Consider the following 27,468-nt stretch of genomic DNA (forward strand, 5'->3'; position numbering starts at 1 on the left):
AGCAGATCCTTGGCCACTTAATTCACCAAATCCTACGGCAGAGATCTGATTAAACCAAGACCGTAAATACAATATATATTATGTTGACTCAATGGCTACGGCCTTCGGTTAAACAACCTTCACGATCGACACGACGCACGGGAGGGGTGGTGATAAGGCATTCATCCAGCGGTGGATCGGTGGGTGGGGGTGGCTGCGAATGATGAAAAACATTGCGGTGATTTGTCCTCCTCTCTTCGCCTCCTTCACCCCACTGCCACCAGGCAACGACAAAGACAGTCCCACGGGTGAGTGAATGAACGAATGCGTTTGGTGAACCTCCCCAACCAATTCTCGATGTTTCCACCGCGCGAGGGATTCTCCAGCAGGCAGCAGCAGCTGCTGCTGCATTGTCAATGTACGAGCGAGTGCATGGATTGTCGGATTGTCAAATGGATGACGGCTTCTCCTTCCACAAATAATCACATTCTGTACCGCTTCTAGATTTAAAGCTGCTGGGGGGAGGGGGGTCTCCACTTGACCATCTCAGCCGCCCATCACGAAATGAATGAACGAGTGAACGAATGAACGAGTGAACGAATGAACGAGTGAACGAATGAACGAGTGAACGAATGAAGAGTTAATGTGTGCGGGTCCCTCTACTCCTTTTTCCCAATTCTCCACTGCCAAAGGGCCCGCCGGTTCCATCTCTCTCCAACCTCCCCACCATCACCACCAACTCTCCTCACCCCCACCACCACCACCAACTCTCCTCACCCCCACCACCAACTCTCCTCACCCACCCCACCACCAACAACTCTCCCCACCACCCCCCCACCACCACCAACTCTCCTCACCCACCCCACCACCACCAACTCTCCTCACCCACCCCACCACCACCAACTCTCCCCACCACCCACCACCAACTCTCCCCACCACCACCACCAACTCTCCTCACCCCCACCACCACCAACTCTCCTCACCCCCACCACCACCACCAACTCTCCTCACCCACCCCACCACCACCAACTCTCCTCACCCACCAACAACTCTCCTCACCCACCCCACCACCACCAACTCTCCCCACCACCCACCACCAACTCTCCCCACCACCAACTCTCCTCACCCACCCCACCACCACCAACAACTCACCCACACCACCACCACCAACTCTCCTCACCCACCCCACCACCACCACCAACTCTCCCCACCACCACCACCTCTCCCCACCACCACCCCACCACCACCACCTCCTCTCCCCACCACCACCCCACCACCACCACCTCTCCCCACCACCACCCCACCACCAACTCTCCCCACCACCCCACCACCACCAACTCTCCCCACCACCACCACCTCTCCCCACCACCCCACCACCACCTCTCCCCACCACCACCCCACCACCACCACCACCACCTCTCCCCACCACCACCACCTCTCCCCACCACCACCACCAACTCTCCTCACCCCCACCACCACCTCTCCTCACCCCCACCACCACCAACTCTCCTCACCCACCCCACCACCACCAACTCTCCCCACCACCACCACCTCTCCCCACCACCCCACCACCACCACCTCTCCCCACCACCACCCCACCACCACCACCTCTCCCCACCACCACCAACTCTCCTCACCTTCCTTGCTTGCGAGGGGGCACTCTCTGCCAGGGGGTGGGTCGGTGGATGGGGTGGGGGTGAGACGAGAGGACGCCTCCCGTGTAGCAGCAGCAGCAACAACAACAACAAGGGTGAACCAGCAGCAGGACAAGGTGAACCAGCAGCAGGACAAGGTGAACCAGCAGCAGGACAAGGGTGAACCAGCAGCAGGACAAGGGTGAACCAGCAGCAGGACAAGGTGAACCAGCAGCAGGACAAGGTGAACCAGCAGCAGGACAAGGTGAACCAGCAGCAGGACAAGGTGAACCAGCAGCAGGACAAGGTGAACCAGCAGCAGGACAAGGTGAACCAGCAGCAGGACAAGGTGAACCAGCAGCAGGACAAGGGTGAACCAGCAGCAGGACAAGGGTGAACCAGCAGCAGGACAAGGTGAACCAGCAGCAGGACAAGGTGAACCAGCAGCAGGACAAGGGTGAACCAGCAGCAGGACAAGGTGAACCAGCAGCAGGACAAGGTGAACCAGCAGCAGGACAAGGTGAACCAGCAGCAGGACAAGGTGAACCAGCAGCAGGACAAGGTGAACCAGCAGCAGGACAAGGTGAACCAGCAGCAGGACAAGGTGAACCAGCAGCAGGACAAGGTGAACCAGCAGCAGGACAAGGTGAACCAGCAGCAGGAACAGCAGCAGCCTCGCCTCTGGTGAAGCGCCGTCTCTCGTTGCCTGGCCTCGCTCCCTCCCTCGCTCGCTCTTTAAATCTGAGATTCACGAACTGCTCCCCGCTGTACCCCAGTGGTGGCGGTAGTGGTGGTAGTAGTAGTGATGGTGGTAGTGGTGGTGGTAGTAGTAGTAGTGGTGGTAGTGGTGGTGGAGGTAGTAGTGGTAGTGGTGGTAGCGGTGGTGGTGGTAGTGGTGGTGGTAGTAGTAGTGGTGGTGGTAGCGGTGGTGGTGGTAGTGGAGGTAGTAGTGGTGGTGGTAGTAGTGGTGGTAGTAGTGGTGGTAGTGGTGGTGGTAGTGGTGGTGGTAGTAGTAGTAGTGGTGGTGGTAGTGGTGGTGGTGGTAGTAGTGGTGGTGGTAGTGGTGGTAGTAGTAGTGGTGGTGGTAGTGGTGGTGGTAGTGGTAGTAGTGGTGGTGGTAGTGGTGGTGGTAGTAGTAGTGGTGGTGGTGGTAGTGGTGGTGGTGGTAGTAGTGGTGGTAGTGGTAGTAGTGGTGGTGGTAGTGGTGGTAGTGGTGGTAGTAGTAGTGGTGGTAGTAGTGGTGGTGGTGGTAGTAATGGTGGTGGTGGTAGTAGTGGTGGTAGTAGTGGTGGTGGTAGTGGTGGTAGTGGTGGTGGTAGTAGTGGTGGTAGTGGTAGTAGTGGTGGTAGTAGTGGTGGTGGTAATAGTGGTGGTGGTAGTAGTGGTAGTAGTGGTGGTGGTGGTAGTAGTAGTGGTAGTAGTGGTGGTAGTGGTGGTGGTAGTAGTGGTGGTGGTGGTAGTAGTGGTGGTAGTAATGGTGGTAGTGGTGGTAGTAGTGGTGGTAGTGGTGGTGGTAGTAGTAGTGGTGGTAGTAATGGTGGTAGTAGTGGTAGTAGTGGTGGTGGTGGTAGTGGTGGTAGTAGTGGTGATGGTGGTGGTAGTAATGGTGGTAGTGGTGGTAGTAGTGGTAGTAGTGGTGGTGGTGGTAGTGGTGGTGGTAGTGGTGGTGGTGGTAGTAATGGTGGTGGTAGTGGTAGTAGTGGTGGTGGTAGTAGTCCCCTCCCCGTGTGCCAGGGGTGGTGTTAGCACCTAGACAGGCGAGAGGCACGCGGGTTAACAGAAGGGGAGCTGCAGTTTCTTCTCACTCAGTCGCTCCAGGGGAAGGCGGCGGTGGCGGGTTCTGATATTAGCTCCATCTCCTCCTCCTGCTGCTATTGTTGTAACAGTAGCAACAGTAGTAGCAGCAGCAGCACCCGATGCGTCTCCTCCTACCACCGCGTCCATTGTGAGCGAGGGTCTCGTGGAGAGCTGTGCTCTAAGCGCGGGCCTGGCGGTCCGGCCGAATCCACGCTCCCTCCTCCTCCCCCTCCATCATCTTCATCATCATCTTCTTCATCATCCCACACCGTTGTCACCCCGCCGCGATTACGCCTAGGGCTGTCTGTGTAGACTGTAGATGAAGACTCGTGTGTGTGTGTGTGAGGATACAGGCCGTGTAAGGATGGAGGCGGTGGTGGTGGGGGGATGGAGACTGTGTGTGCGTGCGTGGTTTGACGGTGCGATACAAAGACCCCCCCCCCCTCTCTCTCTCCCTGTGTAGCCTTAGCAGACTGTTGGGGCAAGTTCTGGTAGGGAGCTGCTCCTGTTGAGGCCGGCACGGCACGTGGGTGGGTGGCCAGCACCACGCAGTGCGCTACCGCTCCCCACGTGTGCCATACAGTAGCGCACGCACACGCTTGCAGGCTGATCTCTCGCTCCTGTCACCAACCCTCTGTGTGTGTGTGGTGGTGTAACCCCTCTGTTGTGCTCGCCGGCTAGGGACCGGACCGTTATAGCGAGATTGACGATGGTGGTGATGGGTGGTGATGTTAGAGCTGTGATGAGTAGGAGGAACTGGTTGGGAGTGAAGAGGACCCCGGGTTGGTGTAATTGTGCACTTGAACGAAGGTTGGTGTCGCACGAGACGCACTGGAACAGGGGTGGGGGGGGTGTACAGACGCACTTGGAGCTGGGGTAAAACGTGTGCTAGTATTGCGATTGGCAGTAGGCGACGTTGCACCGGATCTCGGATCAAGTATAAAAAGGAAATGCACCGATATGGGGCTTGGTATGAAGCGGAGTCGCAACTCGACCCGGTTCTGGTGTAAAGGCGCACAGGGAAGGGGTTCTGGTCATTGATCACTTAAACTAAGGTTGGTGAAGGAAGCGATGCATTTGGAACTGGGGTTGGTGTAACTGTTCGTTGATTTCGGTGGTTGGTGTAATTTTGAACTGGAATTGCAGTTGATGTAATGATGCTTAACGGAGTTTGGTGCAGTAGGTGATGCACTAGAACGGGAATTGGTGCACGAATTCAACAGAGTTTAGGTTGGTGCAGTTGTGCACCAGAATTTTGGTCGGTATGTTGCTGCTTCAGGACTCATAGCTGGCAACCCGTACGGGTTACCCGAATTCTTGTACAGGGAAACGGTACAGCCGTTTCAATACGGTGGAAAAAAAAAATATGTTTTTGTCTTTTTGTGTTTCTCCCTTGTGATGGGACTTTGTAGGATGAACGTTGAGATTTATAAGGGCACAGGGTGACCAATAAGGTCTGAATTGGTGTGTAATATGGTCGGCGTATGAGAACTGGAGTTAATGTAATTGGAAATTGGTGTAGAAAAATAGGTGCTGTAATATTACCTCGGCCATAGCACGGATGTTAAGGTGCATTACAATTTAGAAATGCGCTAAAGTTTAATATTGGACGCATAAGTCCCAATGGGAATGTAACGCGAACGTGAATTGGAAAGTGACAGGACTTGAATTTGGATTGCTGTTTGGCCAGTGGCCGAGTATAACTCAACGCCCGAGAGGACATCCTTCAGCGGAGATGGAGTGATGAAATCAGCTGGCTTGCAGGAGCTAGACGGATTTGTTGCATCGCGAGACCGCGTGAAATTGGCTTTGAGAGACTTTCATCCAGCAGTGGATGGATCAAGGTTGACTGTGAGCTCGGTACTTTATTTGCAATGCAATAACGGACGATAGCGCCCTCGTCTGAGCCAAAAATGAGCTACACAATGCACATTGTCGGCAGCCCGGTCCCGTGTAAACAACATCGTCCACAGTCCTCGATTCGTTTACAATACTTTTCTGCACAAACATATAGCACTTTTTCTTGAAACACGCTATTTCAAATTGCTATTATGCGTTTGATTCGTTAAATGAGCATTCAGTGAAAGTGGAGTAGTGGCGCAGCGGTTTATGGGATTGCGCTACGAACCCAGCAACCCGTGTTTGATTTCCGACCACTAACATCAGTGGTGTGACATCTGAAACCGGGCCTGGATCTCCCCTGACGAATGATACGTGAGCCAGTTCTGGGCCCTTCACCAACCTGCACTGACCAGCATGGTGAAGTATGGTCAAATACACCTTCAGAGCGTTTTGAGAGGGATTCTGTCCAGAAATGTGTTGGCAAGCCCCGTAATTTATTACTCGCGTATGAGGTACGTGACAATGACTCCTCGATATTGGATGGATTGTCACGATTTAAGAATCTACCCTTCTTTGCCATCGTTGTTTCAAGTTCAAGTTTAAAGTTTCATTTATTAGGTATAGCCCTGTGATCCAAGCGGCTCTTGAGTCGGGTGCAACCGCAACAAACAAAATATGAATGTAGTCAGTGCCTCCAGTGGTTGCAGGTTTACATGGCCCCCTTAAAATTGCTGCTGTCATAGGGATTGACAAAAAAAAACAATTACGTAGACGATTGGATGCGAGCAATACATCTATTTTAAAATATTAATCGGCAAATTACAGCGCACGATTGCGAGAGATTGCCACGGCTTGGGGAGGCCTTCGTCCAAAAGCGGATTAACACTGGCTGATGATGTTGAAATAAACAAAACGTTTAGACCAGAGGTCGGCAACCTTCGCCTCTGGAGTCGCATGCGGCTCTTTTTGGCTGTCCCCCTTTGCGGGCAGCCGTTAAAAAAAAAAAAATCTAAAACGGAATTCACCTTATTCTTGGTTCTTTCGGTAAAGTCACGTAGAAGGGAAACAATAAAATAAAAAATATATAAAACAATAAAATTATCACGACGTTTCGACTGCAACACAAGCAATCATCATCAGGTGTGAAACCCACCGCAAGAAAATTTGAAAAAAGTGGCGGATTTTTTAAACGTTAGCACCACGGAGAGCGATTTGACAGTTATTCAGATGGACGAGTCCATCTATGTTAGGAAAAGAGGAGGGGGGAGACGAAAATAATGGATGCGGTCTGAAAGCCACCGTAAGCGTGAACAATCAATTAAGACCCGAAATGGTGTATCAAATCCTTCCAATGATTGCTAAGCCAGAATCCATCTTCTCGGTTGAAATTCTCTCTGTGTTTGTATATGTGGATAGCCTCATGAACGAATCTCTCATGGTAGCCAGATGGAATTCACCTTGTTCGGTTCTTCACACTCTAAAGCAGGGCTCGGCAAACCTGCGGCGCTTTAATGACCGCTTCGTGAAATTATTTATTAAGGAGACCACCGTCTCGTATTCGCATGCATTGCGGCTCTTTAAATATTTAGGGTTTTTTTTTATACCGAATTTGAAAAAAAAATGCCCGTTATTTTGGTTGATGACCCCCGGCCGTCAGACCTGCAATGCCAGCCACGTGTACGGTAGGTGGCGTCTCTGCTACAAAGAACCTACATCTTGAGCAAATCTGTCGGGCTCGTCGGGTGGTGTTTTGTAGTTCTCGTAAAAAAAACACATGAGAAGTTTCCTCGGATGGCCGATCAGCCGAACATATTATTTCCTGGGCTTCCTCAAAAAAAGTGATGTGAAAATAGTGTTTCGAGTGATTTGGGGGGGGCGGGAGCGGTGGTGTAAAGTTAACGCACTGCCCTAGGAACCCGGCGACTTGAGTTGGACTCCGGCTTTCGGCAATTCATCCAGCAGTAGATAGGCAACGACTGCTGCTAATGGTGATGACATTTAGTTTTGTTTATTTCTAGTGATTTTTTTATGACGTTTACGCAATCAACGAATGCAATGTCTATTCTCCGTAATAGAGGTTTTTGTGTTGGAGCGCGTAAATGTGTCGTTAAACCCGCCACCACCCGACATTAGTAGGGGTTGTTACGTAAGCAAAACATACAGATTCATTACTAGTTCAGCACACAGGTGTGTGGGAGAGTAAACCCGCGAAAGCCTACCTGTTGAAATGTATTCTCCGTTACTCTTATTACAATGTCAAATGTGCCCCATTGTTTGTTGGGCATTGTTAGGGCGACTGGAATGGCCATTAATGCCGCTCTGTAAATAACCGCAGTCGACTGGGGAAATACGCGGCCCCGTAAGTCATATTGCAGTGTGACCAGATCGTGTGTTAAATTTGTGCGATATTTCCGTTCGGGGATTTGTGCAAAGCAGGCCAATATTTTAAATCATCCGTCAAATTGCGCTTTGACAGCCCACGGTCAAGTGACGGAACTAAAACCGGAATTTTTTTTACGTAAATCAAAAATCCGTCTCATCTCGAGCTATGACAGTAATAACCACGGTGACGTGGTGCGGTTGCCCAACATTCTGTGAACGTAGTCATACGAAGGACAAGAATACATATTTTTTATTCGTGCCTGGAAATTGTACAACTTATAAGGTCGTGGATTTTTTTTGTCAATCCTCTGCTGGATGGATGAGGGCTTCCCCACGCCGTGCGGGTCGTGGCGATTTTGTCTTGAACACGTGCCGGTAGTCAATTGCGGTTTGGTGAGCAAAGACCTTGAAATATATCAGAGGATGTTGCTACACAGTACTGCACTGATCACTTCGGCACCATCGTGTAGCTCCAGAGTAGAGCTACAACATTTTTGTTGTTTTAATACGACCATCAAAGCACGATCCAGTTTCAGTTCTGCTTGGCTTCTGAGATATGGCAAGAATTAAAATCTGTAATTGACGAGGCAACCCATCAAAACAGGATAACAGTGCAGGCCATTAAACCACGACGAGCCCTCATGAGAACGAACGGGCCCACAGTTGACTTATCCCCGCATATCACTGCTGGTGCCAATTTGGCCAGATTTATAAAATTGTATTTTGATGGAGATCGAAGGCATGAAGACCACAATGCAGTTCTTCGGTAAATGTGCATGTGTTTGTTTTGCATATGCACAAATGGTTCTGTGCTTCTTACACATTCTGTGTGGGTTGATTTGACGAGATGGGACTCATTCCGGGTAAATTGGTTATTAGAGGCGCGTGCAGATGACTTCCTCATTACAACTGAGACTGATATCGAATGTGAGTAGTATGCCAAAGGGAAGCAAGCCAAACGTTAGGTCTCTTTCATCACTCCTATATCATCATGATCGACGTGATCATTTTCAGCCATTGTATAACAACCGCTGGATGAAGAACCAAACTGAAGTGGCAGCCGAAGTATAGAGGAGTACGCTGGAGATGGAGCGACGATTTTAGATGGAGCGAGACAGATTGTGGCAGCAATCCGTTAGGAATGAAGACGTGGTGGGAGGCCGTTATCCAGCAGTGGATAGACAATGTCTGATGATGACGTTGGATCTCTTCCTGTCCCTTGGTGTAATTCAAAGAGGCGCACATTTCTCCATACTTATTTGCGCACTTTTGAGCTTGTAATTCATTATTTTTTTGTGTCGTTGCTTCGGATGACGGACCACTTCAACAATGCTGGGTGGATTTGCTGCATCGCTATGGTGAACCGTAAAAATGTCCCGCTCTAGGGTTAGGGTACGTTTCTTTATCATCGTACGTCATAATCACTCGTAGCCTCTGTAAAATGACGCGAGTTTCGGAGGAATACCCTGCTTTGAATTATATACGAAACTACGCGACACGCTGCTGTGGGAAATTTTTGTGTCATATAAGTAAATCTAACCGAATTATTTTACCTCCAAAAGCAAATGAAATATTTACTCTGTCGGCCTATTGACCTTCAACCAACAGCATTAATTTATGGAAAATAATGCTCTTGGTTTCCTGCCTCACCAGCAGGGTCTCACCAGCAGTTATGCCTGTTAAACAAATACTGCTGTGCTTGCCAAGTGATATCAGCAATAGTTGCAACGGTGGAGTTCCGCTGCAAAAGTACTATTTTAAAAATGTGAGAAAATACTCCATTATTCTCTGAATAACAGAGCGGCAGGAAAATACTGCATTTTATCTTCCAAAATATTACACAGCAGCGGATATGTTTGTATACACGATTGTGTGTGTTTTTGCGCTGGCAGTATTACATCGTTCAGAGAGAGTGCTCTTACCCATAACATGTTCAGCCAGACTGACCCTGCTAATTATTTTAAGGGTTCCCAGGTCGACAGGATTAGGTGGCACTTGGGTAGCAGACACAACCAGCAGTGGCACGACCAGGCAAAAGTAAACCAAGCAAAAGCTTAGGGCCCTTCTGAGCTCAAAAGGCCCCAGAATCATTCAAACAAATATGTGCATCAAATATGAGCTCAAATTCAAATCATAATAAACCTAACATGGCAATTAACATAAAGAATATGAACGTACAAAACGTATCTCAATCTCCCTTCGCCGGGCTCACTACATCTCTATGTTGTCCACATTTATCTCATCTCACTACATTTTTCGCTTATAGTACTGCTTCTTGTGTGATAACTGCTTTTTGTGTTTACTTTATTGACCTTCCCCCGCAACCTCCGATTAGTGCGGTTGGCTACGTATGGTGCGAAAGAAGTTCAACATACATCTAATATTTATTCTGTAATCTCATTCGGAGCTACTGAAGGGCGGCACCCCAAAAAACAAAGGTTGATTATGGAACCCCATTAGCTAGGCAACACTACTGTCCACAACCATAGGGCGAGGTATACTGAATGTCGTGTGCTGGGTGCCAAAACATTTTCCAGGTCGCTGGTCCAGGGAGATCCAGCTGAAAATGAAACCATCTCAACCTTGCATAGCTTCCAAAATTACAGTGGATCTGGCGCTCTCTATCTATATTATTTTGTCAGAGGCGCATCCAGTTTTATAACTTCACATTTGTTTTACGTTTCAAACAAAACACAAACCTGTGTACACAGCGCACGGTCATTTGTACATATGCGAAAAAAAAACAATCAGCATTTCCTGAAGAAGTGCATTGTTGGTTCCTGTTGTCTTAGATAACAGTCAACATTAATCTTGATTTGAAGCTTTCGTGGCTGCAGGAATCAATACTCTTTGGTTCTTTCGGTAAAGTCACGTAGTTAAAAATAAAGGAGGCCTCGTGACGACCGCTTGTGTTGCGATCGAAACGTCGTGATTTGTTTAATTTCATTTTATTTCTAACTACGTGACTTTACCGAAAGAACCAAAGCGCATAGTCAACATTAATTTTAGCAAATGCAAATAATGACCAACTGACCCCAGCAGTGACTCAGTGGTGGGCAATGGTGGACAGCTTTCGTTAGAATTAGGACTCGTCAGCACAATATAGTCACTCATACTCACTGCTGCAAAGTCTGCTTCAGGGAACCATGCTTGTGGAGTCCTTCATATCCACACTGTTGGGATCCCCCATTAATTTGACTTCTGCCAACCGAGATCGAATCAGTGACTGACGAGATATGTAAACATTTGGTTATCACAGAGGAATAACCCACATCCGCGCACAGACCCATGACGACCCTCAACTCGTCCACGTGAACACCAAGCACATCGAAAAGGGTTGGGCGCGCAGCTGACACAAGGAAACTGCGGTGGTCGTTAACAACAAAATCCCCGGTACTTTAAGAAACGAGTTATACGGTCTTTATTTAGATGGACATTACTGGCATAAAGTACACACACACAACAATAAACAACTTACTGTACACGGGTTTTTTTTAGCATTTATGCAGTCAACACGCCAAAAAAAAACACGTGTGTGAAGTTGATTTGCAGAAAATATTGAGATTTTTTTTTTCAATGAATGCTTGTAGATTGGTGAGAGAGCCAATTGAAAGTCAATTCCGCATTTCCGTAATCACCAAAATCCAATGCCGGCGTGGGATCGCGAATCGGAAAGGGCAGGCGACGCATAACGAGAAAGGATGGGGACGATGCTGTCAGCAAAGTAAGTGTGGGTTGAGGCGACAGATAGGGGAAAGGACCATGGGGAAGGGATACGACAAAGGATGGTGACGATGCTGTGAGCGACGTAAGTGTGGGTAGAGGCGATGCAAATCTGGTCGTGGTCATCGTAATACATTGACAATGTACTTGCGAAGCGACGTAACGAGTAAATCTTGAGTGTTGCCGTACGTAGCCAGCGGTGCTAATCGGAGGTGATATTACTTGTACGTAATGAGAGAATGTTACAATTAAGTCCAAGGGGTTTTATGCTCATTTATACGGCAAAATTATACAGCAGTGATATTATTGAACAGATTAGTTGGAGGAAGTGTAGCAGATTACAATTAACGAATTACTGTACAGTGCAATCAATGTGAAACACATAGCTTGTAAATACGTGCAACCGCATCTCAAAAGCTGCACGTAAACGGTGGGGATTTTAAAAAAAAGAAAGCAATCTCTGCTGACATTCTGCCCCGATTGGCATTTATGACAGGGTAATCTCCGATGCAAATGACACGGTCGAGAGAACTTGCGTGGGGAGGTTTTTTTTTTGCTTTGTGTGCCAGCGGAAGTTGTCGCAAGTCGCAATTGGTGACGGCGGATGTATGTTTGCTTCCAAGTTGCACGCTTTCCTTGCAAAGGGCAGATTTTGTGTGCCTCGATCACAGTCGTCACAAGATGGACCGTGCAAACGAGACGCATACCGATCGCGTATTCTTCTTATACGGTTTCTAACGGGACGTTTTTTATTGGCATTATAATGGGACGGAATCGGGGGGGGGGGGGGCTCTCGCCAACGGCGCGTGAATCGGGGGGCCCTGTATTCGGAAGAGAGTGGCCCGCGGTTTTGGAGTGCGCGAGTCTCGAATCGGATTGTGCGCGTGCGTGACTTTGGGGAGCGGTGGTGCAGCGGTTAGCGCTACGCTGCGCTACGAACCCGGCGCCCCGAGTTCCATTCACCCGCTCACGGCCAACACCGGTGGCGATTATCTGAACCGGTCATGGGCCTTCCCTAGGTCGACTCGGGCTCAAATGAGTACCCGGTGCGGTGTGTAAAAAAAACATCGCCACCGGGGAGACAAAGGCGGTCGGGGCGTGGTTCTGGCCAACCCACACCTCCTCGTGTACCGTGCCGGCCTTCGTAGGTGCTCGCTAATAGCACTTTGCCACCAGAGTCTTTGCCACACTTGTTCGGTTGTGTTGTTGTTGCGGGGAGCGGCGGTGTCGCGGTTAGCGCACTGCGCTACGAAACCGGCGACCAGGGTTCGATTACCGCTCACGGCCAACATCGGTGACGAATACCTGAACCTGTTATGAGTCTCTTTTAGGTCAACTCAGCCTCAAAAGGAGCACTTGGCGCGGTGTGTAAACATCAGAACCGGGGAGACAAACGCGGCCGGACGTGGTTCTGATCGCCCACCCCTTAGTTGCGCCATGCCAGCCTTAATAGGTGCTCTCTAACAGCATAGTCTGTTGAAGGTCCCTATGAGGGATCTTGGTCTCTGTGCTGTCACACACCCAAATGTGGCGCAATAGTGGGCGCACGACACTTGTGAACCCGGCTGAGTTTGATTCCCAGCCACGGCTAACGTCAGCGACGAGTGATATCGAAACCGATGCAGAGGTTAATTGAGGTCGATTGGCTCAGGGTGCCACCGCTTCGTGCGCCGTTACTTCCTCAATAGGTGCTCGCAAACAACAGCTTGCCTCAAAGAGTCTGAGGTGACAGGGCGTTTCTTTAGCTTCGCACTTTGTACATTGCCATAAACCCGTGGCAGTTCTTTTGCACACGTGACAATGGAAACCGCACCAGGAGGACAGTCATGAATCGTACTCAGATTTGTAAATGTTGTGGCTTTGCCTTCCAACACGCCGGTGTGCCGTGCCAGTAACGAATTGGCATGTTCTGGCGGGTTTAACGACACATTTTGATATTTACGCGATCTAACCACCCCCCCCCCCCCCCCAAAAAAAAACCAACCTGTTATGACTTCCCAGTTGCCAGTTGTGGTAAATACCGCCCACGGGTATCACGGATTTACTGAACTGAAAGCAGCGGTAGTGTGTGGCTGCAGGGTTAGGGAGGGCACACATTTTGCCTCGGCTGGTCCAGGGTCTAGTCACAACGCTTGCTGGTGGATTCACCGAGACACTTGAATGTGCCGCCAGGGGCGTCAGCTGTCAGTCGGTCACATTTGCTCAAAACATATTTGATGGTGGCCCAAGACAAGAGGATCACTTTGTACTGCCTCGGCAACTACTGATGGGTTTTTTTGGATAATGCACATCAGCTGTGTTCTTGCGTGTTGTTTTTCCTTCCATATATAAAACATCGTTTCTCACACATAGAGACCATACACTCGCAAAGAGACCCGTAGATTTACAATGAGGCTCGCACCGAGACTCATCCATGTACTTTTGTACATTTGTATATGTTTAGCAATTTGCTTACCTTCTCTGTCTTGCTGTTGTTTCGTTGTTTTTATTGATTGTGTAACTTGCTGACCCACCCCTACTGGACATCTGAAAAAAGAGCTTCCTGGCTCATCGGATTTCTTCAGTGTAAATATTCTGCTTCAAATAGAGACGTTTCGACCCATATAGAGATCGACTAATACACAGCAACTCTCAGACTCACGTCGAGAGCCAGTGATTCACATCGTGGCCTTGGGAGCCACACATATTTTAAAAAAACCCACTGGGAAACTGAAATGCGCAAGACAATGACTACTTCCATCGGCAGCGCGATCTCCAACTTCGGCGGGAGCACACAGCCCACGCAGCTTCCCAGGAGAACCGGTCTGGTGGGAATCCGGGATTGGCGCAGCAGCAGCATCAGCATCATCATGATCACCGCACGTTGCCTTTTATGTTTTAAATATCGAGTAGTCTTGACTGCACGTATCAGTTTCGAACTGGAAGAACAAAACAACTCGAGTAAGACTCTGCAGCCTCACCAACCCGAAGCCACGCAACCGGCCGCTGACATTAAACTTTCCATCAGCAGTAGAAACTGAAGACAATTCTCGTGCCAGGGGTGAGTGCATCTCGCATGGGCGGACGTGGCGCGCGATCGGATGGCAGAAAGAGAGAGATAGCGTGCGGTGCAAAAGGTGTCCACGAGCTGTCGTACAGTGTGTCCCCTTTTCTCTTTCTTCTCCAGACCTTACACAAACAAGTCCGAGCACATCACGCGGGGGTTTGGGGGCGATTTCCTCCCCTCCCCCCCTCCTCTTTGCGGGGCGCAGTTTTGTGGTTGCTTCAGCCCCGCCAATGCAGCTTCTAAATGTGGGACGCAGCCAAACGTGTACAGCTTCATCTTCAGGGTGTCTTAGGACAGGGTTTCCAAAACCACACAGTCCTCGCGATTTCCCACCACGCTACCTCTTCCCGCGTTTGTCAATTTACTCGTCGCATTAAACAAAAAAATACAAATTAACTCGTTCCGTGCTGCACGCGCCCGATGACTGTTAAACACGTCTCACGCGATCTTGATTTGAAGCTTTCGTGACTGCAGGAATCCATACTCTTTGGTTCTTTCGGTAAAGTCACGTAGGTAGAAATGAAATATATAAAACAAATCACGACGTTTCGATCGCAACAAAAGCAATCTTCATCAGGTGGAACAACCACAGCAAGAAAGCCTAACTTAACCACAGCAAGAAAGCCTAACTGATTTGTTTTATTTATTTTATTTCTACCTACGTGACTTTACCGAAAGAACCAAAGAGTATGTCCCACGCGCTAAGCATTTCACTTTACGTGACTAGAGCCTATTCACATTAAGGTGTAGATCTCGGTGTGTGCGTGCGCGCATGTGTTCCACGTGACACATATAGCGCTAATTGCTTAGAGGAGTTGTACACCCCTAGCTGCCACTGCTATTCATTGGCGTAAAATAAAATAAAATGTTTCGCTTTGGATGACGCTGTAAAGTATTATCTGTATTTTGATTTAGCGTGCTGATCTTAAAGGTGCATTGAAAAATTTGATACTCCAACTGATGCTTCTGTTGTTTGTGGAGTAACTCATGCAGCCAGCTATGGCTCTAAGATTTGGTGTTACATGTTATTTATGTAAAATTTCGTTTTGAAAGCTTTCGTGACTGCAATGATTCATCTTCTTTGGTTCTTTCGGTAAAGTCACGTAGAATGAGAATAAAATAATAAATTGATAATTATTATTGTTTTATTTTATCAATTTATTATTTTATTCTCATTCTACGTGACTTTACCGAAAGAACCAAAGAAGAAGGTTATTTATGTAGTTTATTGTAAAAATTCGGTCACAGTCCCTGTGATCACTGTTACGTTGCAATTATTTCTTTATTTTTTGGTGATTTCAAAAACGTTTTTTGGTTTGGACATGTTTGTTTTGTTGTAGTACGGAGTTAGACTGATGGCCTTAATCTAAGTTGTCTTGTGGTTGTTGTTGTTTGACTTGCATCCCACTGGGATTTTTTGCACACAGCGTTGGTGTACGGTGCTTTCTTCAGGAATATTTTGCCGTTTCTTTTTCATGGATTTTCTGTTTGCACAGTCACATAGTCACTTTAAGATGTTTTTCTTTTTGTGTTTTGGGTTTTTTTGTTTGTTGTGGTTGCACCAGATTCAAGAGCCGAATGGCTTACAGGGCTATACCAACATAAAAAAACTAAAAAAAACTAGTGAGTGACGTGGGACTTGTTTAACAATCATCCGGCGCTTGCAGAGCAAAACGAGTTTCATTTCAATGGAGCGAGTAAATTGGAAAACGCGAAAAGACACAGAAGGCCTTAAAGAGTTGTAGAAAGTGGACCCCCACGCGCCAAAAATGTGGGTGTAAAAAGTTGATCCAACAGGTTTCCCAAATTTTTTTTTCACCCCCCCCTCCAATTTTTTTGTATTTCGTAGGCCGCCACATCTTACATACAATATTTCTTTTTGTAAGCAGGAGCTAGAATAAGGCGACCGAAATTCGAGTGTTCGAAATAGCTCAGCGGGGACGCAGCCAACGAGCAGAACTCATCAGCTCGCCGCCAAACACACACATTCATTTCCCAAATAAACTCGACAAACACTCATAGCACGTGCGCTATGAAGAAGGGGTGGGGGGGGGGCACTGTCCAAAACGTCCTCTTTTATAGTCGTCTGTTAAGGCCACGATGTTATTGACGAATGTTGCGAGTTGCTTTGTTGCTTGGGCAGCACTGCCACCGGATAGCTCAGTACCAACTTGACCAACCTTCACGTTTGCATGTTACACGCACACGTCAACCCAGCATCCGCTTCACTTTTGCTGCATGTTAATCATTGTTTTAGCATTGGCCAAACGGATCCTCATGGCGGTACCCCGAGGTTCCAAATAATACAAAATGGGCCGAGGCAATGAAACATTTTTATTTCTGGGACACTATTTGTTTCCCAGGGGTGTCACTTCACTCCGCGACTGGGGTACCAATTTGAAATCGGTGCCACTCCGCGATGTCGAAACGCAGCGAGGACGATTTCGCCGAAACCCTGAACGCTCGCGGCACGCACCATGGTAGTGGTGCATCGTGAGTACAGCTCGTCGAGACGAGTCGATTGCCGCATCGCCGACCGTCAACACAGACTACAAATGACTGCATCACGGACATTGTGCGAGAGCCGGGGTACCGCCGTAAACTTCAATTTAATTCGTGACTTTTTGACTTCGCATGGTGAGTCAAACCGGAGCGTGCCCACAGAAGACCCCACCATGCCCAATGAAGGGGTTGACATTCACCACTCCACCATCTCGTCGCCCCACACCTCCAAGTGACAGCCAGGCTCACTCACGGTTTAACTTCCGAGATCTGACGTGATCGATTGGGTACATTTAGGGTTACGTGGTCATATGTCTCGTCGTGGTCATTGCCTCATCGTGGTCATATGCCTCATCGTGGTAATATGCCTCATCGTGGTCATTGCCTCACGTTGGCTTCGTACTGCAACCTGATTACGTGCCTCAGCCTAACGCGTCAGCCCTGCCCAAGACGCACCCCCCCCCCCACCTCCTCCCTACCCTTCCTCGCAATTCTCCCGCCTATGATTTACATTCTCGGAAGTACCCAGTACATTAGCATGAGTTTCACTATGACTGGCATGGTGGATGGGCGGGCGTGCGTGTGCACGTTTTTCTTCCTCATCATTTGCCTGATGGGGAGCGGTGGCGCTGCGGTCAGCTCGATGCGCTACGAAGCTCGATTTCCGCACACGGCCCAACACATCTGACGACCGTATGAACCGGTCCTGGGCCTCCCCTAGGTCGACTCGGCCTCAAACGAGTACCTGGTGCGGTGTGTAAACATCGCCACGAGGGAGACAAAGGCGGCCGGGCGTGGTGTTGGCCACCCACCCCCTCGTTTGCCGTTCAAGTCTTCATAAGTGCAACTCGCTAACAGCACTTGCCCCAACAGCCTATTCAAGGTTATCTTTGTCTTTGTTCATCTTTTTTCTTCCTTATCATTTGCCTACAGGCAGTAGAAGGGACATGTCAGCTCGTTTTTTTCCTACGCATTAATAAGCGCACAATTGTTTTAAAACAATAAGCATGGCACACGGTCTGTTGAACTGGAATAAAAATGAATGTAGAGTAAATGCAAAAAGGGGAGTCGACACATGGTATCGTGAGTATATATAATAATCACCTTAAATCGACGAATGAGTGCCCCTCTCTGTCACCGTAGTCCCAAGCGTTCATCTCTGCACGCTTCTTTGTGCACTTTTCTGTTTTTGTTCCATAATGTTCCAATCGGTGGCCGTGCTTCTGAGTTCCCCCGGGTAGTGGTACGCCCGACGTGTTCACAGTGCCAGTCGCACAGTGCCCGATTGGCACACCAGCTGACTCGATGGCATGTACCTTGGTCGCAAAGAATCGCTTGCAATGGACGCGTCGTTTCACCTCTCATTGACACCTTGTGCGGAATTAAAAACAAACCACGACTTCCACCTGTGTCATCTTGTGATCTATTCGTTTCTGCTCTTTTATTTTTTTCAAACGGTAAAAAGTGTCCAATACAAGCACCCTGTAATGAGGACAGGTTCTCTGCGGGCGTACCAGGAGGCCACACTTCTTTCCAACTTCAAAGATGAAAAGGTGCAGCGGCAATGTCACTGCAAGGCGAGCCTGGCAGAGGCAGTGTTTGCCGGAAGAACTATACCAGTGTTTTTCACTAATTTTCAGAGGGAGCAGGGACGGCACTTTCGCCGATGAGGCATCGTCAGTGTGTAAGGGACGCCGCACACTTGAAACCATTGGGTTTGACAGCAGGATGATTGGGGGGGGGGGGGTGTTGTCACGTGTTGTGCATTGTCGGGGACCGCACGTCAGAGGCCGCACTAAAGGCCACTAAGCGCCGCCAGTGTATGGCACGTTCAGCAGGAAGAGCTTGTCCTGAAGCAGGGCAGGGATGATGGTGTTGAAGGCAGAGCTGAAGTCCACAAACAGGATCCTGGCGTAGGATGCTGGGGTGTCCAGATGCTGTAGGGTGAAGTGGAGGGCCATGTTAACTGCATCGTCCACAGACCTGTTGGCTCTGTAGGCAAACTGAAGGGGGTCCAGGAGAGGGTCTGTGATGGCTTTGAGGTGTGCCAGGACCAGGCGCTCAAAAGACTTCATTACCACAGATGTAAGGGCGACCGGTCTGTAATCATTTAGTCCTGTTGGCCTTAGCTTTTTGGGCACAGGGATGATGGTGGAGGACTTGAGACAGGCTGGTACATGGCATGTCTCCAGGGAGGTGTTAAAGATGTTGGTGAACACCGGAGACAGCTGGTCAGCGCAGTGCCTGAGGGTGGCTGGAGAGACAGAGTCCGGCCCGGCTGCTTTGCGTGGATTCTGCCTCTTGAAAAGTCTATTAACTTCTCCCTCCTGAAAGGAGATAGTCGTCTCTGTAGTATTGGTGGGGGATGGGGCCTCTTGGGTTGGAAGGGGTGGTTCAGGACAGTCCAATTGTCTTTCAAATCTACAGTAGAACTCGTTCAGGTCGTTGGCTAGGCGGGAGTCGTTAGTGGTGTGGGGGGCTCTGGGTTTGTTGTTGGTGATCTGCCTGAGCCCTCTCCAGACAGAAGCAGCGTCGTTTGTAGAGAACTGGTGTTTTAGTCTCTCTGAGTACAGTCGTTTAGCCTCTCTCACCGCTTTGCTAAACCTGTTCTTCGACTCCTTGAATCTGTCTCTATCTCCACTCCTAAACGCTTCCTCCTTCTCCAACCTCAACCTTCTGAGCTTTGCTGAGAACCAGGGCTTATTGGTACGTGTTGGGATACAACAGTCCTCACAGAAGCTGATGTAGGACGTCACAGCCTCTGTGAGTTCATCCAGACTATTGGTAGCAGTCGTGAACATATCCCAGTCAGTACAGTCTAAGCACGCCCGCAAATCTTCCACAGCCTCACTGGTCCACTGTTTAGATGTCCTCACAGCAGGTTTACAGAGTTTTAGTTTCTGCCTGTATGCAGGAATCAGGTGGACCATGGCATGGTCAGAGTGTCCTAGTGCTGCTCGGGGGACGGCGTGGTAGGCTCTACTGACTGTAGTGTAGCAGTGATCCAGAGTGTTCCCTTCTCTGGTTGGGCATTTAATGAATTGTATGTATTTGGGGAGTTCGTGGCTGAGATTACCTTTGTTAAAGTCGCCAAGTACGATAACCAACGAATCTGGATTTGCTCGCTCCACACTCAGAATCTAATCGGCGAGCATGCGTTGGGCCTCTTTAACCTGAGGACAAGGCGGCAAATAAACTCCGACCAAAATGAGCGACGCGAACTCGCGAGGCGAGTAAAACGGTTTACAGGTTATAAAAATTGATTCAAGGAGTGGAGAACAATGTTGCAGAATCACTGTGACATCTACACACCAGCCACTGTTAATGTAAAAACAAATACCACCGCCTTTCGTCTTGCCGGAGAGTGCTATGTCACGATCCGATCTTACAAGATGGAATCCTGCTAGTTGTAGCGAAGTGTCCGGAATCAAATCACACAGCCATGTTTTCGTGAAGCACAATGCAGACGCTGAAAGAAAGTCTTTGTTTTTTACCATCAGTAGCTGAAGTTCATCCATTTTGTTGTACAGTGAACGTACGTTGGAGAGGAAAAAGCTCGGAAGCACTGTTCGGATCCCGCGTCTGCGTAGCCGTACTAGAGCCCCCGACCGTTTACCCCTTGGGCGGCGTTTCGTTGCTTGAGCAAAGCCTAGCGTGGCATTGACTAGAATGCCTACTAATTCTGCCGCTGGAAGCAGAAAAGTAGGAATTAAATCCACAGGAGTTGTTTCCCTGATATTTAAAAGTTCGTCTCTTGTTAGAGAACTCCGAAAATCTTGGCAAAACACTGAATTGACAGACAAAACAAGACAATACAGGGCGCACCGACCGGCTGAGGCTACCATCATCAGCGCCATCTTCGCACCAGCACGGGTGTGCTGAACAGCAGGACTCTCTCACCAGCACTGGTGTGTTGAACAGTAGGCCCCTCTCACCAGCATGGGAGTGGTGAACAGCAGGCCCCTCTCACCAACACGGGTGTGATGAACAGTAGGCCTCTCTCACCAGCATGGGAGTGAACAGCAGGCCCCTCTCACCAACACGGGGGTGATGAACAGCACGCCCCTCTCACCAGCACGGGTGTGTTGAACAGCAGGCCCCTCTCACCAGCACGGGTGTGTTGAACAGCAGGCCCCTCTCACCAGCACGGGTGTGTTGAACAGCAGGCCCCTCTCACCAGCACGGGTGTGCTGAACAGTAGGCCCCTCTCACCAGCACGGGTCTGTTGAACAGCAGGCCCCTCTCACCAGCACGGGTGTGCTGAACAGTAGGCCCCTCTCACCAGCACGGGTGTGCTGAACAGCAGGCCCCTCTCACCAGCACGGGTGTGCTGAACAGTAGGTCCCTCAACACGGGTGTGCTGAACAGCAGGCCTCTCTCACCAACACGGGTGTGCTGAACAGTAGGCCCCTCAACAGCAGGCCCCTCTCACCAGCACGGGTGTGCTGAACAGCAGGCCCCTCAACACGGGTGTGCTGAACAGCAGGCCTCTCTCACCAGCACCGGTGTGCTGAACAGCAGGCCCCTCTCACCAACACGGATGTGATGAACAGCAGGCCCCTCTCACCAGCACGGGTGTGCTGAACAGCAGGCCCCTCAACACGTGTGAGCTGAACAGCAGGCCTCTCTCACCAGCACGGGTGTGCTGAACAGCAGGCCCCTCTCACCAGCACGGGTGTGCTGAAAAGCAGGCCCCTCTCACCAGCACGGGTGTGTTGAACAGCAGGCCTCTCTCACCAGCAAGGGTGTGCTGAACAGCAGGCCCCTCAACACGGGTGTACTGAACAGCAGGCCTCTCTCACCAGCACGGGTGTGATGAACAGCAGGCCCCAAAACAGCAGGCCTCTCTCACCAGCACGGGTGTGATGAACAGCAGGCCTCTCTCACCAGCACGAGTGTGTTGAACAGCAAGCCCCTCTCAAGACAAAACAAGACAAAACTGGACAAAACAGGGCGCACCAACCGGCCGAGGCTGCCATCATCGGCGCCATCTTGACCCCACCCTCAGCAGAACGTGACGGCTGTGGGCCAGGCGCCTCCTCTGTCTCCCATTATTTTTCGTCTCCCCCCTCCTCTTTTCCGAACATAGATGGACTCGTCCTTCTAAACAAACTGTCAAATCTCTCTCCATGGTGCTAACGTTAAAAATAACCGCCACTTTTTTCAAAATTTTCTTGTTGTGGTTTTCACACCTGATGATGATTGCTTGTGTTGCAGTCGAAACGTCGGGAGAATTGTATTGTTTTTAATTTTTATTATTTTATTTTTTCCCTTCTACGTGACTTTACCGAAAGAACCAAGAATGTGAACCCCAAACTGTTGCCCATTCTCAAGAAGGTCATATAAATCTGGTCACACACACCAAACGGATAAAAAGACTGACCCCACCCCCCCTCCGAGTGACACCATCAGAGGGGGTCACACGAAAATGACTGTCTATAACATTTTTGTGCAGTGTTTCAGCAGAAATTTGAGGTTTTTTTAAAATAAAAAAATATCCCTGTAGTTATAACAATTTTTTTTCGTAAGCCCAGCTTCCATATACTGTATCAATATACCTACAAGGCTAAAACTTTATTGCTAATTTACTTTTTGAACCTTCTAATGCGCTCCGATCAGAGCGCCACAAGCACGCGCTGTTGTGTTCATCGCTGCTCGTGTTTTTATAGTCGCTGATTTTGTCAAATTTTCTGGTGTTTTAGCTACAATATTGTGGTAATTAGTATTTGTGAACCTATATCAATAACTTTTTTGAGAATGAAGTAGTAATTAAAGGAAAAGGAGAAAAATAAAAAAAGGCTTCCACTCCGTTACTAATAATGTTGTAACTAATAATGTTGTAATTCAATGTAGAAAGATTTTACAAAACTATTTTGTTAGTATTCATATAATCGAATAAATATTACATTTAAGCAATTTACAACTATATCACATTATTCTATGATTAAACTTGATAATAAACTTACATGAAGAACAATTATTGATTATATAACTCTTTGATATCTAAATAGAGAAATCGACAATTTAAAACATGAAGAGGGGATGGAAATGTTAGGTTTCTTGATACATGTTTAGAAATATAACTTAAATAAAAGGTGTAATTTTTATTTTACTAGTTGTTTATGTCACTACTCTTGCCATTACATTCAGTGAAATACGGGAATTACGATTTACGAGTAACATTAGTACAAAAAACATTACTAAGGATTGTGTATGGTCTGGTACGGGAGGAGGTCCATGGGGGGGGGGTGGGGGGGGGTGACACCAACCCTAATGACGCCACTGCAAGGAGGCGATGGTGGTTGTGCAGTCATCGGTGTTCGAGGCTGAGACCATAAACTCGCTCCGCTTGACATGACCTGGTTCCATCAAACGCGGCTGCCTGGACTCGAACCCAGCCCCGTCAGCGGTGGCAGGTCACGGCCCTGACCTCTGAGCCAAACCGGCCAACCTCCACGCGAGAAATGTTTTGACTGCGCCACTGCAACGGCAACATGAGGATGTATAAGACTGTACATAGAGTACGTCTTTACACGTTTATAGTTTTGTGTGTTTAAACCGAGCGCGCTCATCACAACTATCACACAATCCAGCGGTCTTCGTTTAACACGTTCAACAACTGCTGAAGAGATCCCCCCCCTCCACTCCCGATGGTCAGAACCGGTAAATTATTTGCTTGTGTAAGCACACGCTGATGACCGATAATGTTGAACTGGAAAGCCAAACAGGCTAAAACGAGGCCTGGGTGTGGGGGGGGGCTTGTTGTATTACTTTTTCATTCACGTGACGACCACGTCAACGCAATGTGCACGGTACAACCCCCGCACACACGGATTCCGCCACGTGAACAAATGTGGAAGTTGAGCGTATGACTTACACGGGGCGACTGTGGTGTCCTCCACGCAATGGGATTTACACAACACTCCCCTCCCCTACTCTGCCCTCCCCACTCTGCCCCGTGTGTGCGCGCGGTATATAGAGGCGGGAGTCGCTCTGAGCCGACATCAGACTCTTCCTCCGCCACGTGAGCAACTCGGCAGAGATCGACCTCCGACTGGCACGGTTCAGCGTACATAGTTAAACATCCACGCCAGCCATGAATCGGACATTTTCATCGCGGATGATGACGTCTTCTAGAAGTGAGTTTTCAACATACACCACGGTTGTGTTACTGTTATTGTTCTACTTTTACGATGATGGCGGCGATGATGATAATCATCAGTCATGTTCATGATTACGTTTTTTTAGGTTAGGTCGTGTAAATATAAAGGTGTCGTGCACCCACCTCTACACGACACAGCCAATGAGTAAGGATTGTCATGTGAACAAAACGTTCCGATTTGTTACTGAAGTTACTCAATTGTTAATGTTGTTGGTTGGCTCTCAAACACACCGCTGTGCTAAAGTAGTATCAAATTGGCACGTTTTGTTCACGTAGCAAATTTTACCAATTGTCAGTTCACTGCTGGATGAAGAAGACCTCTCGAAGCTGTCGGTCGTAGGGGTTGTTTGCCCTTCTTCAACCGCACTTGGTGGGGGAGTGGTGGCGTCGTGATTATCACAATGCGTTGCGAACTTTATTTCCTGAGTTTGATTCCAAATCACGGCCAACTTCAGTCACCAATATTTGAACCGGTTCTAGCACTGACCAGCATGGTGAAATATGGTCAAACAATCCCCGTTAATCCGGCACGGGGGTTGGCAACCTGGGGCCCCAGAGCCACCTACGGCTCTTTAAGGACTACATAGCGGCTCTTGAAATATTGAGTTTTTAACCGGATTCTTAAAAAAAAAATCTTCTCGTTATTTTTGGTTGCTGACCCTTGACCATGGGACTCCAGTTTACCATGTGCAGGGGCCAGCAGCCTGTGGCTCCGGAGCCGAATGCGGCTCTTTAAGGACTGCTTCGTGACATCGTTTATGAAGGACCACCATCAAGGAATCCACCACGTGCATTTCGGCTCTTGAAACATTGAGCTTTTTTGTCCGAATTCGAAAAAAAAGTCTCTTCTTATTATGTTGGTTGCCGGACCCCTGATCTAGCAGCATACATGTATCTTAAGTGCGCGTGTGTGTGTGTGTGCCGCCCGCAGCACAGCACTGGCTGCCAGGAGAGAAAGGAGGAGTCCCCGAGAGCGACTCGCGGCGCTCCTCCCTGCAGCGCACCCTTCAGCTCGCCAAGCAGCTGCAAGCGATGGGGACGCAACTCATCCCGGTGTTCGTAAGTGGCTCCCCCTATGCTCAGCGCCTAAGGAATCACGCGCAGCTCACGAGGCCCACTCCACGGTCCACATGGCTGGGGAGACGATCAGGAGCAGCAGCTCCAACACATCGCCTTTTCAAAGTTCTGTATTTAAAATATCGTCGTTATATGTGGAACTCTACGTTTTCCCGTAGGCTAATCGGCCAAATCGGTTGAAGGTTATTTTTGTCCCATAACTATAACATCCCATTATCACGATGATAACGATACACACTTTGCTCTTTTGAATCCACGCTTACACCCGCTTGTTGTGATCGCTCACCGTCCGCAGGGCTCCAGCGAGGAGGTGGAGGCCGGCGACTGGGCGCATCACCTGCGCGCCGCCGGCGTGCCCCTGCTCTCCCACAGGAGGTCCTTCTTCCCGTGGGCCCAGAGCCATCAGAAGCGGCTGCTCCGTGACGCCGGGGCGCTCGCCTTCTTCCTCGACTACCTGCGCCGCCTGCTCACCGAGCGAGCCCAGCGGCAGCCGGAGCAGCGGTCGACGCTCGCCTCCCTGCGCGGCACCGTGCGCTCGCTCGAGGCTTTGCTCGAGCGCCTCTGCAGCGCCTTGCGCCCCGCCGGGCAGCCTCCGCGCCAGATGCAGCTGCAGCTGCTGCACGCGCCGAGTCACGGCGAGCAGGGGAAAGATGCTGCTGATAAAGAGGAGGATGAAGAGGAGGAGGAGGAGGAAGAGGAAAAGCAGCTAAAGTGCGCACTTAGGATCCCCGCCTTGGTGATGCTCCATGAGTTCCAGGCGTGGGTGGAGCGCACGGTGCGAGACCTCAACACGGCCTGCAAGAACCACCACGAGATGGTGTAGAGGATCTGGCCGTGTGTCGACTGATCGTGTAGGAGATTTGGCTGCTTCATCATTACCACCACCACCATCACCCGTTTGCTTTGCACTTCAGTCAACCTCCTGCACGCGTTATTATTGTCGTTTGCCTCCACTGCATCCTGATCAGCTGTCAGAGCCACTTTAAAGGTGGCTGATGAGGCTGATATTGATTGATTGGTTCATAAGAATCGCGACCGTTTAACGTAATTATCACTACTGCGGTATGCAATTCTACGTGTATTTATTAATTCCGTGTTTAGGAATTACATTGTATCGTGTAAATGCACGGCCAGATGCATTGACTGATGTGGAGGCACTTCACCTTTTCCCTTAATTTATTTTTGTATTTTGAACTTTAAAACCACGTGTACATTTATTCACACTAACTTTCCATCAATAAATGTAAACTGCCTTGTGTCGTTACCGACTACGGATTACAACCGTTACGATGTAAATTGAAAACTAAGTTTAAAAGTGCACTTACCTAAATGCACACTGGCACGTTTCAGTAAACTTTGAGGGTCCATTTCTTATGATAAGAACTTACTGCAAATGGGAACGTTTTGCACTCGAATATTGGATATTCCTTTTAGCTATACTGTGTTGTTGGTTAAAAACATGTACTTTTTTTAGTTGAGTTTTTATTGAAAATAATTATTGGTTTAAGAATAAATATTTCAGCAATACTTTGCACATATTTGCTGATGTTTTCATTATTAAAAAAAACATGTCCGATTTAAAAAAGAAAGACGTGTAAATGTGGTTTATCATTACACTTGGAGTGTGCGTTACTCTAATGCTTTCCAAAAAAGGTTAAAAGCGATCATGCGTTAGCTCTCTGTGTCTGTCCATCCAATTGTCCGTCCATCTCGCCTGGCACAGTAAAGATGTCTCATATGAACGGAAGTTGGTCACGTTGCTTTGCTATTAGGGACTTACACCATACACAACCGGGCACATGTATCAAAGGGTTGCCCAAAAACATAGTCATGAAAACTATCGTAAAGCCAGAAGTAGGCCTATTTGTTTAGCAAGCCTGACAGTGGAGTAGCTATCGATGCCAACCATCCTCCATTAACCTGGAAGGCGTATTAGCTCATCTATTAATGGCTGATCTGTACATATAGATCATTGGATGATCTGTGCAGATAGGAAACTATATATACAGTAGAACCCCTCTTAACGACGGCAATTGGTTCCAAGAATCCGGTCGTTAAGTGATTTGGTCATTAAGCGAGTATGGGAATTACAAGTTAAAGGCTTCATTCGTTCCGATAGCATCGAAAGTTACCCTTTTTTACCCCCAAAAAATATCCTTTTCAATATTTAAACAATGGATATGAATACATAAAGATACGAACAACATTATAAACACATGACATTAAAAGAAACAGTTAACCAATGGATTAATATTTACTGTATCTACAACAGCCCGTCATTAACAGGGGAATGGTCGGTAAGCGAACACATTGGGCTCTATGGA

At 48.8% G+C, this 27,468-nt stretch overlaps 2 protein-coding genes across 4 annotated transcripts in view; one reads left to right on the top strand and one right to left on the bottom strand.

Moving 5' to 3' along the window:
- The window catches only part of LOC116939069 (RIMS-binding protein 2-like), a 143,944-nt gene extending 139,625 nt beyond the window's left edge, over positions 1–4,319 (bottom strand). Inside the window, exon 1 of one of the 2 annotated variants that reach the window (XM_032946971.2) lies at positions 3,363–4,319. The gene's annotated coding sequence lies outside the window, so the exon portion shown is untranslated. Of the gene's footprint in view, positions 1–1,616; positions 1,709–3,362 lie in introns of those variants that run through there. The other variant, XM_032946972.2, reaches the window with a different exon arrangement.
- LOC116939071 (uncharacterized) lies at positions 179–26,886 on the top strand. Of its 2 annotated transcripts, XM_076061614.1 has the most exons (5): positions 1,729–1,962; positions 2,028–2,259; positions 23,885–24,044; positions 24,999–25,126; positions 25,440–26,886. In XM_076061614.1, exons 3-5 carry the CDS (start codon positions 24,002–24,004, stop codon positions 25,965–25,967), a joined length of 699 nt encoding a protein of 232 aa, XP_075917729.1. In that variant the 5' UTR covers positions 1,729–1,962; positions 2,028–2,259; positions 23,885–24,001; the 3' UTR covers positions 25,968–26,886. The 2 variants fall into 2 exon arrangements, with proteins under 2 accessions (XP_032802869.2, XP_075917729.1); XM_032946978.2 differs by lacking the exons at positions 1,729–1,962; positions 2,028–2,259 and adding an exon at positions 179–287.
- Positions 26,887–27,468: the final 582 nt, after the last annotated feature.

Source organism: Petromyzon marinus, chromosome 5 (genome assembly GCF_048934315.1).
Source record: "Petromyzon marinus isolate PM22_M1 ecotype Great Lakes invasive population chromosome 5, UKy_Petmar_22M1.pri1.0, whole genome shotgun sequence".
Taxonomy (NCBI): Eukaryota; Metazoa; Chordata; class Hyperoartia; order Petromyzontiformes; family Petromyzontidae; genus Petromyzon; species Petromyzon marinus.